We start from the raw sequence: 14,333 nt of genomic DNA on the forward strand, positions 1-14,333 counted from the left end.
AACTAAAAATCAAAAATATGAAAACCACAAACAATAGTTTCCATTTTTTATGTTATCAGTTTTAAAATCAACGTAATTACTATAAGTATGCTTATTTTTTTAGTTCATGATTCAATCTATATCATATGACTTATTAAATCAAAAACAAAAATCTGACAGTGATACAGAACGAGCAATAAATGATAAAAACAGACCAACAACCATAGCTAATCAAACAATTGAATCCGAATAGCTATGTCCTCAATCCACAATGAGGAACGCAGTTCTGGTTAAGATAGGCCTTAATCCCCTAATCAAAATATGGTAATGCAAGCGTCACCACATTAAAAATGGATTCAACGGATTTGGCATCGACACGTACTTTAAAACTTAAAAACATGTAGAACAACACGCGCATACCAACCTAGTAATTTGACCACTAACATAACCTTACTATTCAGAACGGGGTGTGCACCAATCCACCAATTCAGAATGTATCCATTACAATACCAATTGAGAATGTATCGATATTATAATACCAATAGAGAATGTATAGATAAATTAAAGCTTTATAATAAAATATCATACTCTGAATTAAGTAATACTGCTGAACTTTACATAATTCCTGCATTCTAAGCTCTAAGGCCCTGTACATATTAGGCCTTGTCTAGTACCAAAAAGGAGGTTATTAACATTTGTAGTTCCAGATGTCTAGGCATCAGAATCAGTAGTTGCACACTCCAGGCTACGGGTTATATATATATCAAAATCCTTTCATGTTAGATACGAATAAATCAGCTGTTGTTGATCATATATCAGCAGGCAAGTTCAAATCAAAAAATCTATCCTCAAAATCTGCATTAGCATGTTTGCTGGAGGAGCATCCACTCTCAACTTGATTCAGACCCAAACTAGAAGATTCTGCCCTAGCACGTTTTCTCGAAGAGCATCCACTCTCAATTTGATTCAGAACCAAGCCCGTAGATGACTCGTTTGACCCCTTCACTCCTATATATGTATGTATCAGTAGCTTTCGAAAGACCAATTTGCTTTATTCTATCTTCAAATTCTCTTCACTAAAATAACTGAAATCAAAAGAGTTTATGACTCGATCTATAAAACACGTTAAGTAGGTAAAGTACAGGTTGACTGAATTTGAATTCAGGTAAGACATGAGCCAGACATTTTGTCTTCAATTAGGTTTGTCCCAACTCCAAAACAAAACTTGTAGATTCAGATTAAGGAATTAAATCAATACCATCATTTAACATTTAACCGTCTTTGATTAACTGCTCAAAATAAATAATACATGAGCATCATTTTAATAATAGGATGTCAACCCTAAGAGTTTCTTGGTCCGGCATTTGGGAGAAGGGGGGAAAGGAAAGGGATCCCACTTCCAAGCACCCTCACTTGGTGAGATTCAAACCCATACCTCTAGGATCTAAGATAAGAGTCTTATCAAGCCTGAACTATCTATCTCTACTTGTTTAGTTAAGAATTTCTTTGTATTGTAATATACCCCCCATCATATTCACATGAATTTTGCAATTCGGAAATTATATGAAAAGGACAAGGAAGAAAGGGGACATCACAAGAAAGATAAACCAAAATGGATATGAGGATATCACAACAATAATACACCATTTGTGTTTAGTGAAAAAAGTCTCAGATATCAAAAGTTGATAAGAACTAAATTGCATCTTTATAATAACTGTTGTTTACGAATAGGGTATACATAGAAGGGGTAAGAGAAATCCTTTTAACCTAATTGCACAAAAAATCCCAACTATACTAAGGAGTTAAAAAGTCCATACCGTTTGAGCTGGCATTTCTGTCACTAGTATTACTCTGGTTCCGCCAATCAGAAAGTTCTGACGCTTTCTCCAACCCCTTCGACCTATACGGGGCTATTATGTGGATTGTGCGCTCGAGAGGTCCTAACAAATCACCTTCAATGCATTCATACCTGCACAAAGTACACATTTAAGCAAGTAAACAAACATGTCCAACTAATTAATAAAATCCATATTGATAGCATGGGAAAGCACCACTCCTTTTTACACATGAAAAAGAATAATAAAAAATGAAATAGCCGCCATCATAATTAAGTAATCACAAAATTAATTTGTAGTTAACCCACATTTTCCTGCATAGGTTGTCAACTATGGTCGTCATAGTTATTATCCGCATTCTTGTTTCTGAAACTTTGTCATCTTCAAGAGTATGAAATGGCTCCTCCAGGCACATTGAGAGTTTCTCAATATTCGCCTCCAGTTGCTGTTGCTGGTCTTCAAACAAGTTCTTTTTTATTTCTCTTTCCACCTTTGCCATTTCATTGCTAAACAGCTCATCACCAAACATATAATAAGCAAATGGGTATGAATATGACAAAATACGCCTGGACCTAAACAATCGGTAGAGTCCATTTGTCACCCAGCTGAAGTCCTTAGATGTTGTATCCCTGTCTTCCAAACTTGATATCTTTTCCTGAATAGTTTCCTCCAGCTTAGCTTCAAGTTTATAGGAATCGGTGTGAGCTTTATAACGATTGTGATAGTGAATATAACGATGCCATTCTGTCTTTGCACGCTCAGCCTTTTGTAGATCATCTTCTTTGAATCTCCCGCAGCTGTGACCGGCAATAGAAGACCACGTATGCTCTCTACCAGTAGCTCCGCCACAAAGCCAACTGCATCCAAAGAACAATAAATGATTAATTCATACATAAGAACTGCAGAAGTACCCCAGGAGAAATTAAAATCCCAGTCAATGTCAACACTTGGATAAAAGACACGGTGCAGAAGTGCATCAACTTTTGTATGGCACAGTGTCCAACCAAGAACTTGAACTGATTATGGACTTGCAATGTGACTATATGAAGGGGACTAACAGAAAATTAAAGGTCAATGAGGTCATATGACTCATATGAGTTGCTTCAAAACCACCAATTTTGGTATCCATTCAGCCATTTGAGTTTCATTGAACATGGGATCAAACAATGTGTCAACTGGGTCAGCTAAAAAAACTAGTTCACACAGACATTTTCTGAACATGCAATTAAGCAGTAATACTAAGCTTGCAACTGCTACTAATCAGATACAAGATATAGCTGGGACTAGAGAATTTGAAGAACCCAATCACTTTAATAAAATATAGAACAAGGAGCTACTAACTTCAAGTTTTCATATGGGATATAGCAAAGGAAATTCAGAGCAAGTAAATCTCCTTTCTTACAATCTAAAACAATTTCTAAGTCCCTAATGACCAATCAATGTTTTCAAAAATAGTATATACGAGTTCACAGTAAACAAGACGCTGTTGATAAAACTGAATAATTTGACCTTTTCTATTTGTTATAGATTGTTGTGTTAATTTATTTGAGAACATCCTGCTCGTCCATTTTTTAACTGTTACAATTATGAATTTCATACAATTTGCTAAAACACTTGAAAAGGTTCAGGAGCAAGAATTATTTTTACTGTCCATTTTCATGCAATTTGCAAAACTCAAACAAGCAATCAACTTTGAACAATAATATTTTTGTTGTCCTATACAATCCTAATATGCCATCATGGTAGTTCTTTTGGGACTATGACTGGCCCAATTATGCACGGGAAGTGACAAAAACCCCATGTGCTCATGGATCCAAGGAAACCCCTATCAACAACTAGCCAAAATACCCCATACAGTCTGTTGATCTAACTTCCACCATTGTGAGAGCTTCTCTAAATACAAAGAATGGTTACTAACTTGTGAATCAGAGAAGATTTCCCAGGAGAAACCCCGTCTGTTTGCAGAGCCTAGTCAGCATACATTCAAACAGCAACTGGACAAAGGCACGGTTCCAAGAACTCTCCAGAATTTTCCTCTCTGAATACCTTGAACGGAAACAAAACCAACAGAGCATTTGCAATGATCCCACTATAAATCTATTCATCCTTAAAAATAAGATCGCTAGATTCTGGCATTAGAGTAATTGAGCATGTCGTTGCAATGATCTCACCATCAAAACACATTATCCGATGTGGCTACAATTTTCCCAAACACTGCTGCAATAAAGGTTAATTGAGCATATCCTTCATTCCTTGCGTTGATCTTTCAAAATTGCCGATTCTTATCTTTTTTATTTCATTGGATAAAATGGTCTTTGCCTCATTGGTACAACAGTAGAGTAAATCATTGTGTTGTAACTCAAGAATACCAATGGCCAAACATGGCCTTCATCACAAGCAGCCCATAAGCGATTGGGGTAGCAAGGTAGAAGCTGCTTCTAACTTAATGCCAATTTGGCTCCATTCAATTATAAGATGAAAAGTTAAAGTGCAACATTATTCGTAATACTCCCTCAGTTTTTTACATAACCGATTTCTAGAAGAGGTGAGTGGGTGTAAGAGAAAGGTGGAAGTAAGAGAGGGGTAGTAAAATAATGGTAACAATGAGTAGGTGTCAGAAAAAGGTGGGTAAAGTGGTAGAGAGATGATGGAAAAGTGTAATTACGGTGGGGAAAAGGGTAAGATGGCAAACTATGTTTGCCAAAAACATAAGACAATAGAAGTGGGTATTACCAAAAAAAAAAAAACACTCTCGGAAAGTGAGTACATAAAAAAAAAGCGATTGGGGTAGCAAGGTAGAAGCTGCTTCTAACTTAATGCCAATTTGGCTCCATTCAATTATAAGATGAAAAGTTAAAGTGCAACATTATTCGAAATACTCCCTCAGTTTTTTACATAACCGATTTCTAGAAGAGGTGAGTGGGTGTAAGAGAAAGGTGGAAGTAAGAGAGGGGTAGTAAAATAATGGTAACAATGAGTAGGTGTAAGAAAAAGGTGGGTAAAGTGGTAGAGAGATGATGGAAAAGTGTAATTACGGTGGGGAAAAGGGTAAGATGGCAGACTATGTTTGCCAAAAACATAAGACAATAGAAGTGGGTATTACCCAAAAAAAAAAAAAAAACACTCTCGGAAAGTGAGTACGTAAAAATAAAAACTAAGGGAGTAATATAACTAAAGGATAATTTGTCAATTACTACCTACCTCTTTGTTGAATTTGTGAATTACTACCTACATCTTTAAAAGTTGTCAACTACTACCTACATCTTTAACATTTGATGCCAATTATTACCTAGTTGTCATTTAATTTATTTTCTAACTAATTAGTCAACTAATAACACCACAATCACAATCACCCTAATTAAATATTAATTATTTTAAATACTAATTATAAATTAAAACCATCTAAAACTTTTTAAAAAACCACAAATTACTTATAACTTAAAAACATTAAAAAAAAAACCATCAATTCTACTCCTTTGGCCATGGAAGAGCTCATGGCTGAGTCGGAGAGGAAAGGAGGTGAGAGACTAGAGCGGGAATCTGAGGTTGGGATTAGGGATAGAGTGGACAACTTGAAAGCTCGCTTTGGAGTCTTCATATCTGGTGCTGATAATATTATCACCCAACTTTATTAGTTTTTTCACAATTGAAACCAAACATTAGATCAATTAAAATGATAGATTATTTTGAGTCATAGATCAATTACTCTACATAAAAACACCAACACTCTAATTAAGCTGCAAATTACGATACGCATCACGGATTCCCATTAGATTTTCTAGTTGTTAGGAGTTCTCGATAAGTCGATGTCGGACTACATGAAGTCAAGGCAAAGACATCCAGTTACTATTCTAGTTCCATGATTGAATTCCAATATTTGAGAGTTAGATATTCGTAGATAGATATTCGTAGATGGAAAGAGGTTGCAATAGAAGGAAGGGTTAGAAAGAAGAAGTAAAATTGATTGTTTTTTTAAAAAAAAATTGGGTGGATTATTTATTAAGTAATTTGTAGGGTTTTTTAAAAAAAAGTTTCAAATGATTTTAATTCATAATTAGTTATTAATAATTAATACTTCCTCCGTTTTCTAATACTCGCAACGTTTGGACTTTTGCCACTATTCATATAATCTACTTCGACTATTCGTAGTGTTTTTTATATAAGATAAAACATAGTCATGTGGGATCTTGTTAGATTCGTCTCAATGTGTATTTTCAAAATATCAACTTTTTATAATTTTTGCATAAAGAAAATTTAAGATATAAATGAAAAGTTGTGCATTGGCATGCGTGAAACGAACAAACGTTGCGAGTATAAAAGACGGAGGAAGTATATAATTAGGGTGATTATGGTGTTAGTAGTGGACTAATTGGTTAGAAAATAGATTAAATGACAACTAGGTAGTAATTGGCATCAAATGTTAAAGATGTAGGTAGTAATTGACAACTTTTAAAGATGTAGGTAGTAATTCACAAACTCACCAAAGAGCTAGGTAATAATTGACAAATTTTCCATAACTAAAAGATAGAAGGCTATGCGGGTTTGTCAAAGAAAAGTTACCATAAAAGTAAATACATTATCCGAGCAAAAGCAACTTTGAATAGAAGTGTTTTACGTAATACTCTAATCCTTTGCGTACTGAAAAAGGCGAATTAGTCCTCAACCTGCAGTTCCACCCGTAGGAGAGAGATAAAGGCCCAAAATAAAAAAAAAATCAAATTAAACTTGGACCCATCTAGGATACAATTTTGAGCAAAAGCCCTCAATTACTGTTTGGATGCTTGGACTCGCCTATGCACCCCGTCGTACCGGTTTTGACACGACACGAAATAGGTGGGACCCCGGAGTTCGGACCGGACCCTAAAGAAATCCACCATGACTACGACTACTCCCACACCACTACTCCTATGAAGTACCTTCTTCAGTGACGCCTCTTGTTGCAAATGGGAATAGACTCCATGGATAGATCTACGTAAGCTCGAAAAGAGAAGAGGACGAGTCATTTTTTTTTATTTAGCATTTTTTCATTCTTTTGGGTCGTTTGGAAATTACCACAACTGTAAGTTTGGAATGTGGACAATAAATTGACAATTGTATTGTATTGTTTATGGCTGAAAGTTGTATTTTAGTCTCCTATTAAATCAGATGTATTTATGGAATGCTCTGTTTGTTTATTTTCTTTTCTACCGCAAACCTTACATAAGGATTAAGGAGTACTCCTTACATGTTTAGTATTTATCTTTTCCTCTATTTAATCCATGTACACGAGTCAATATCAATATCCTTCAAAAACGAGTCCACGAGTCCTTAATATTAGAAGTTCCATGACCGACTCTTGGACCCGCACCATGTTAGACACTCGTACACAAACCAGAGCACCCTAGGTCAAAATAACCCCCAACTGAAAATCCCTAATTATTGAAAACCTAATTCGTGGGTGGCGAAGCAATTGGGAAATTGGTAGTTGCCAGAACAAAGATTGTCGGCGAGCACAGCATCAGATCTGCCACCGGTCATGTCACATTTGCTCTTCTTTGGTCTTCTCTCCTCTTCTCTCTTTCACTATCTGCGAGACTGCCACATCTTTTCCTTAACTCCCTGGAAGTCACTTGACTCCCCCCTGATTTTTACTTTTATTTTTTAATTTAAAATTTTGTTTTCTCCCCTTGTATTTACAGAGAGTCAGATTAGTCAATGAAAATTATGACCACTTCTAGTTTTATAAGTACAATTATAGTATTTTAAAACTTTATTTTTGTAATTACATCCCAAGAGAATAAGTAAAATAAAAATAAAAAATAATACAAGTCACACAAAATAAAAAAACAAGTTACCCCGGAAACAAAAGTAAGCTTCCCCTTGTCAATTTATGTATTTATAATATAAGGTTTTTGGCACTTTCGTGCCTCACCTGCAAAAGGCGTGCGCCTGCGCCTACTTCTGATGCCTCACGCCTTTTGAAACTAATATCTTACCAAATCCAATGCTCGTGGATTAGGTAACTCATATTAGAACCCCTAAATACCCGGCTTTTACATTAGCAAATTTCATTAAGGCCAAGGCAATCGGGGCTTTTAGACTTCATACAATTAGGGGGATATAAAGCAATTGGGCAGTTGGGCTAACTGGTAAAAATAATTATTTGTTTCCCCCTATGGAACATATTGTCTTGTTGATTTCCTCTACGTGGGGTTCAATGAAGAAAAAATATTCTTGTAAATAAAGGTAATGAACAATGATAGACATATGGAGCATCTTGTCCTGTTGTAATGAACAATGATATTCAATGTCCCCTTAAGAAACAAAAACACCATGAAATCACCTTCACGAACATTACCACCATTAACATACTACACGTATTGCAACAACCTATAGAGTTATAACCACTTTAATGGTACGCAAATATAAAACTTGCATAAAGATGGAAATGGAACATTTTCTTCAAGAGATAATAGTAATTCGTGTAGAGTGAGTACAGAAAATTTACCACTAGAGTTCCAGTTTACACTGGCTAAAGCCAAATCAAAGACCACCTCCCACGCCGATTTCTTGCATAACTCTCTCCAGCCTTCAACAACTGCCCGTACTTCCACATAGAGAGATAGTAACTCTTTTCCAACCCCACCCTACCCCCTACGGCTGTTTCAATGCGCTACAACCAACACCCCTACCCCCGCTTATCAATCAAGGTATCAATGAAAAAATTCTGAAAACATTGGCCACCTGCCTTTTTTTTATTCTAGGCTTTTGGTGGTCTGGTTTTCTTTTATAAGATCTGATCACCAAGGGCCAAGTTCAGGCCTTTTACTTGAAGGTGGGGAGTGGGAAAGATGGTTGTGGAGGAGCATGGACATGGTTGTGGTGGGAAGCATATTCAACAGAGAGAGGATGAGAAGAAACAAATGGCCGTGCAGGGTTCTTGATTGTGGTGGAGGAGCACTGATGGTTGAGTAAGGGAAGACTTACAATGGCTTCATTTTTTACAAATGTAGCAACCATACACAGAAAATAAATAAAATCTTCATCCCATGCCAACCAAACAAAAAAAGGTGATATGGGGATTTTGATGTATTTCCTTTCAGATCCATTTCTTAAATTATTTCCTTTTCGTTTACTTGAACCAAACAGCCCCTTGTCCTTCCTCCCTCCACCCCCACCCTGCCCTGCCTGGGTGAAATGAAAGCGGACGAAGATGGCAAATATAATGAGCTCTGGAGGGTAAAGGTCCTTTGATGCTTTAAAAAAAATTGTGTAAGCAAGTCCTCATAATGTCTGTCAGTATGTGTACATGTAGATATCACATACATACTACATGCTTACAAAATTATACACATGTGGATGTAAAACATAATTACAACAATTAACACCCCTTCTCCGCATACTATCAAATCTGGTTGCATCTTAGTCAAATTGATGTGTAGGGAAAGACAGTAATGATTCGACACTCAACTGAAAGCTTATTGGCAGAATACAAAGCTACTGATCAGGAAAAAGACAATAAAAGGAACCTGGGGGGAGGGGGATACATGTGAATCCCTTTTCACAAAAGAAGCAAAACTACATATACGTAATAGATATTGATCATAAACAATCACTGAATTGGCAGAAGGGGAGTTACAGAAGTGCATACCAGAATGCTTGACCGCAAACACATACAACAAGATTGCATCCTCCATTCTTTTCCACATGCTTGTGACATTTAGGACAAGGCTTAGTGTGGCTTGTGATCCAATTAACTGTCTCTGATTCATCCTGGCATTTCTTCAACCAAAGCTCCCACATCAGACATGAGCAAGGTGAGTGTGCTTCAGATGAACAGCCAAAGCAGAATTGATGACCACATGCACATTCAACCTCAAAATAATCATCCTCTTCAACACGTATAGCATTCCCACAATGGGGAACACTTGGGCACCACTTAACCCTTTTGTTATCATCAATGTAGGACTCCAGAAGAAAGCGATCAAATTTTTCAGCCGCAGCATAATCTCTCATACTAACCAGATTTCTTATTTTCCCATCGTCACAAATCGCATTGCATCTATGTGCCATGCATTTAACACGTCTACTCTGACCTTCATTTATTCTCACAATAAAATGCTCTGTCCAACCTAGTTATCAGAAGACAACAGGTAAGCTTATGTTAGTTGTTGAAAGAAGACAAAGTAAAGAGCAAGTTTTGGTATTAAAAACATTTCTGAGAAAAATTAGAGAAAAATGAAAGAACGTCAACGGCCTTCACAGGATCAAGAGAAGATAATAGATATGTGGCTGAAAATTTAGCCAAATCACCGATCTTCTACAGTTTAAGGGTTGAACTACATGAGCAGGATCAAACGGCACCAGTTCACTATTTACTCATCCAAACAACGTGGGTAGCATTTACCCACTTGCCTCCAGTAACCAGTCTAACCACCTTTCCATTACCTTAATGGATACAAATGAACCGGATAGAAGGCGGATTTTGATCCCAAGATAAATTTAGTTTTCTTCAACACTGCCCACAACCGTTCCCCCACCTTAATTTCATCGACCTATATTCATCCCAAGTGGAAGGAACTCTAGAAACGGTCACAAATTTCCTTATTTATCCTATGGAAATAGACGAGGAAGGAGCAAAAGACGAAGAAGGTAATTATTTGAGGGAAAAAAACATAAGGTAGTTAGTTTTTAAAAAGTGCAATACAAAAGGTCAACAAATTTTCCAAAAAGACAGTATCAAACACCATTAGAGGGGAAGAGACATCTTAATTACCTTTTCTTCACCTACACTTCACGCAAAACATACCCAACTACGTTCTCCCCATAATAGGGAACCATAAAGAAATTAACTGAATCTAATTAGGATAGTTACCTAGGTGTAAACATCCTGAAAAACAACCCTTCTGAATAGTAAAGCTAAACAGTTCATTGCATATGAGCTGTTTTATAAAATATTAGTGAGCAATTCATGTAGCAGCTATAAACCTAACAGTCCTGACTCCTGACTAGACCCAAGACGGCCAATCCACATGGTCGGACATTAGCAAGGTTCAACCAGTATTCTTGATCAGGGTCTCAAATATGTGAGGGACAATGTCACCCATTATGTTCGTTAAAGTCTTATTCCCGGTGATTCAAGATGAGCTTTGCAATACTCAAGCAGTTAATGCAGTAATCGCCAAATTCATTCCTTGAATTTTATCAGTTCATCACTACCAATTTCTATTGAAATTATCTTCTCTCTCTCCTCCCAATGTACAACATGAATTCCCCATATTTATACACAACAAGTCAGCAATGGCAAATCACTAATGAATATAAAACAACAACAGTTCCACTTTCTTATCTTTGATCTTCAACATCCCTTGATTTATTTTACAACAATTATATGGCAGAGGTAATGAAATCTTTCATCTTCGATATTTAATTATTAATTATTATTATTATTTCTATAATCAACTCAATTGAACAATTGTTTTCATTTTTCCATAAAAAACAAAGAGATCTCAAATCAATTCTAAAACAGCTTAATTTTCCTCCCTTCTAAATCCAACCAAGTCCATGAAACTCAATAGTCTCCTCTTCAACTATTATCTCTTCCACCAAATCAAATTCTTTTCTAAGGTTTTTAATTAAGAATAAAAAAGAAAACAAAAAAGCAGTGTTTCTGTAATAGTGATGTGCATTACAGAGTCTGTGCCATATCTGAGGTTAGTGGTGCAGTGGGCTGTGATTGCAATGGGGGATCTTCATCTGAGGCAGTCAGGCAATGTTTTAGTGTCTGACACAGTGGGCTATTCCAGGTCTGTCCATGAATCCGTTTCATTTTCAGCTTAATATTGCAGAAGAAAAGTGAATGTGATGATTTAATTGATTATTTGGTTTCCAAGAATGCCAGTAGGATGGAGGATTTAAGAGAAATGGAGCATTAGCGTACGGTTGTGATAAATTTTCCTCAATGATATAAAATAGATATTGGTAAGTAGTACTTAAAAAGAATCATTTATAAAGAAACAATTGTAAAGGTTGCAGATATGTTTCTTACTTTAAACAGTTTTCTTAAAATAATTGTGAAAAGTTGCAGATCAGTTAATGCCTATGGAATAATATGAAATTTGATTACATGTAAAAGTCACATTTTGTTGCTATTAAGAACTTCAAGAGAATGATCAAGTGTACACTTTACATACTTCCATTAAGCAAAGAGACTTACAATCATTGCAGAAGTAATGACCACAATCCATCGTCGTAAACTTATTGGCAGGTCGATCTTCTATACAAATGTCACATTGGAGAAAAGAAGATGAAGAACAAGGATTTTTAGCATGTTCTATCACTCTGACACCAGCTTCCACATACAATTTGTCTTTTCCTCTTTCCACGAGCACTGCCAATATCTTTTCAACATCCCAACGATAATGTATAAGAAGGGTTCTTGCATGATGCTCCTTCAATGACAACAGATCCATTATTCTGCGCAAGTCTTCGGTCTGCAACAAACAATTCCTGTCTCAAACTCTTGATTTACAAGCCATGACAAAATCAAAACATAACTACAATATGAAGTGAGTAAAGCTACATAAAGGAAAAATAGGCTGCAATTAGAGTGAAAAGATTAAATATTGACCTGCGCCGCTCGAAGGGAATCCCTTCTGATCACCTACATAATGTCAAGTCAACAAAAGAAATTAGCATAACCTTAAATCTAGCTATTGTACACACTAGTCATGTTCAACATTCACAATTTAAACGTAAAACTCGAACTTAGTTGGATAGTAATTGAAAATCTAGTGACAAATTTAAAGAGCAAAAAGAGTAATTGCATCAAAACTACGATATCCACAATCGGACTTCCAACTTTCAATTTTGAGTAGTAAATTAAGTTGGTATCAAGCCCAATTCCCTAAAACTCATCCCAACGCCAGAACTAAACCTGAATATTAACGAAATCGAGACGGAAAAAAAATACAGTAGTGTACCAAAAATAAAGATCAATTTCAGTTGTAATTCGTAGTCAATTTCAAAATTCAAATTAATTTCCACAAGTGTACTAGCAACAATCACAACTACAATTTGAATTCGTAGCCAATCAAAATTGAAATTAATTTCCATAAATGTATTTATACTTGTAAATTTATCTAAAGTAACTTAAATTGAAGTTGAAAATCTAAACCCTAATGCCAAAAACGAAAACCTAAGTCCAGAAATCAGACACGAAAATCAAACAAATAAAACAAAAACAAAAACAAAACCAAAATTAATATTAATATTAAAACTAACCTTGATGGATGAACCAGTGCCTTGAGTGAGAGAGACATTATTATTAACAACATGAATCAAATTCAAAGAATCGCGATCATCGTCATCTTCATCAGCATCATCATAGTAATACTCATTATCACTATCCGCATAATCCTCCATCGAATTACCGCCAAATCAAACGCAAAATTCAACTCAAAATTTGACAGTTGGCGAAATAACTGCGGAACATGAAGTTGTCGATAAAAACTTGAAGAGAATTAAGTAATATTAGCAAATAATTGGAGGGTTTTCGACGGCGATCAACCCTAATCTTACAGACGAGGGGAGAGCTTGCTGTGGAAGCCCAAAACACCAAGAGAGAGAAAGAGGAGAGAAAGTTGGGGGGGTTTTGGAAAATTATAATAATAATTTCTTGTTCAGGTATAAATATCAGAAGAGGAGGAGGTATAAATAAATCCTTTTAGGTTTCTTTTGTTTAATTTTTTGGAAAATTTGGTAATATTAATCCAACCTTTGGCCGATTTTCTTTTATTAATCCCACCTACTAGAGCTGGCAATGGGTTGGGTTGGGTCGAAATCAGGTCGACCCATTTATAAACGGGTTGAGATTTTCCCAACCCAACCCGACCTGTTTAATTAAACGGGTTGAGATTTTCAACCCAACCCAACCCAACTATAAACGGGTTGACCTGAAGTTGACCCGTTTAATTTTTTTTTCCCACTTTTAATTGTAAATTGATTTGACTATAGAATTGCGAGGTGATTTTGTTATGGCATATCTCATTGCAAAAAGTAATTTTTCAATATGTATTTGACATGAATCAAAACGTCAAATAATTATTCAATGTTGAAGGGAAAATGAGAAATAAAATCTTTCAAATCACATTATACATATATATATTACATACTTGCTTGCACTTAAACGGGTTAGACGGGTTGTTTTCGGGTTGAAAATTTCAACCTGACCCAACCCATTTAATTAAACGGGTTGGGTTGGGTTGACCCATTTAATTAAACGGGTTGAAAATCTTGACCCAACCCTTTATTATTGGGTTGGGTTCGGGTTGGGTTGGTGGGTTGGGTCAATTTTTGCCAGCTCTACCACCTACGACATATTTTTTAATAATCCCACCTTTACTACCCGACGACTTTTATTGGGCTTAAGTGGCCGGTAATCGGTGAAAAAGTCAACGAGATGGTGATGAATTGATGATGATGACTGAATATATCGAGAGAGAGTACTGCCATGTAGAGAAATAATGCCGCTTACAACAG

General features: G+C 35.9%; 1 protein-coding gene across 2 annotated transcripts; it reads right to left on the reverse strand.

Annotated features, from left to right (window-relative positions):
- Positions 1-532: 532 nt before the first annotated feature.
- Positions 533-13,475, reverse strand: LOC110785253 (probable E3 ubiquitin-protein ligase ARI2). 2 transcript variants are annotated; one of them, XM_021989701.2, is made up of 7 exons: positions 13,077-13,475; positions 12,424-12,456; positions 12,010-12,286; positions 9,445-9,925; positions 2,123-2,671; positions 1,797-1,948; positions 533-987 (listed from the first exon to the last, which is right to left on the reverse strand). In XM_021989701.2, the coding sequence occupies exons 1-7, from the start codon at positions 13,215-13,217 to the stop codon at positions 788-790; spliced, it is 1,833 nt and encodes a 610-aa protein (XP_021845393.2). In that variant the 5' UTR covers positions 13,218-13,475; the 3' UTR covers positions 533-787. The 2 variants fall into 2 exon arrangements, with proteins under 2 accessions (XP_021845393.2, XP_021845394.2); XM_021989702.2 differs by lacking the exon at positions 533-987 and adding an exon at positions 995-1,064 and having other exon boundaries at positions 13,077-13,462.
- Between the last annotated feature and the right edge of the window lie 858 nt (positions 13,476-14,333).

The sequence above is a fragment of the Spinacia oleracea genome, chromosome 3, assembly GCF_020520425.1.
Source record: "Spinacia oleracea cultivar Varoflay chromosome 3, BTI_SOV_V1, whole genome shotgun sequence".
NCBI classification, from domain to species: Eukaryota; Viridiplantae; Streptophyta; class Magnoliopsida; order Caryophyllales; family Amaranthaceae; genus Spinacia; species Spinacia oleracea.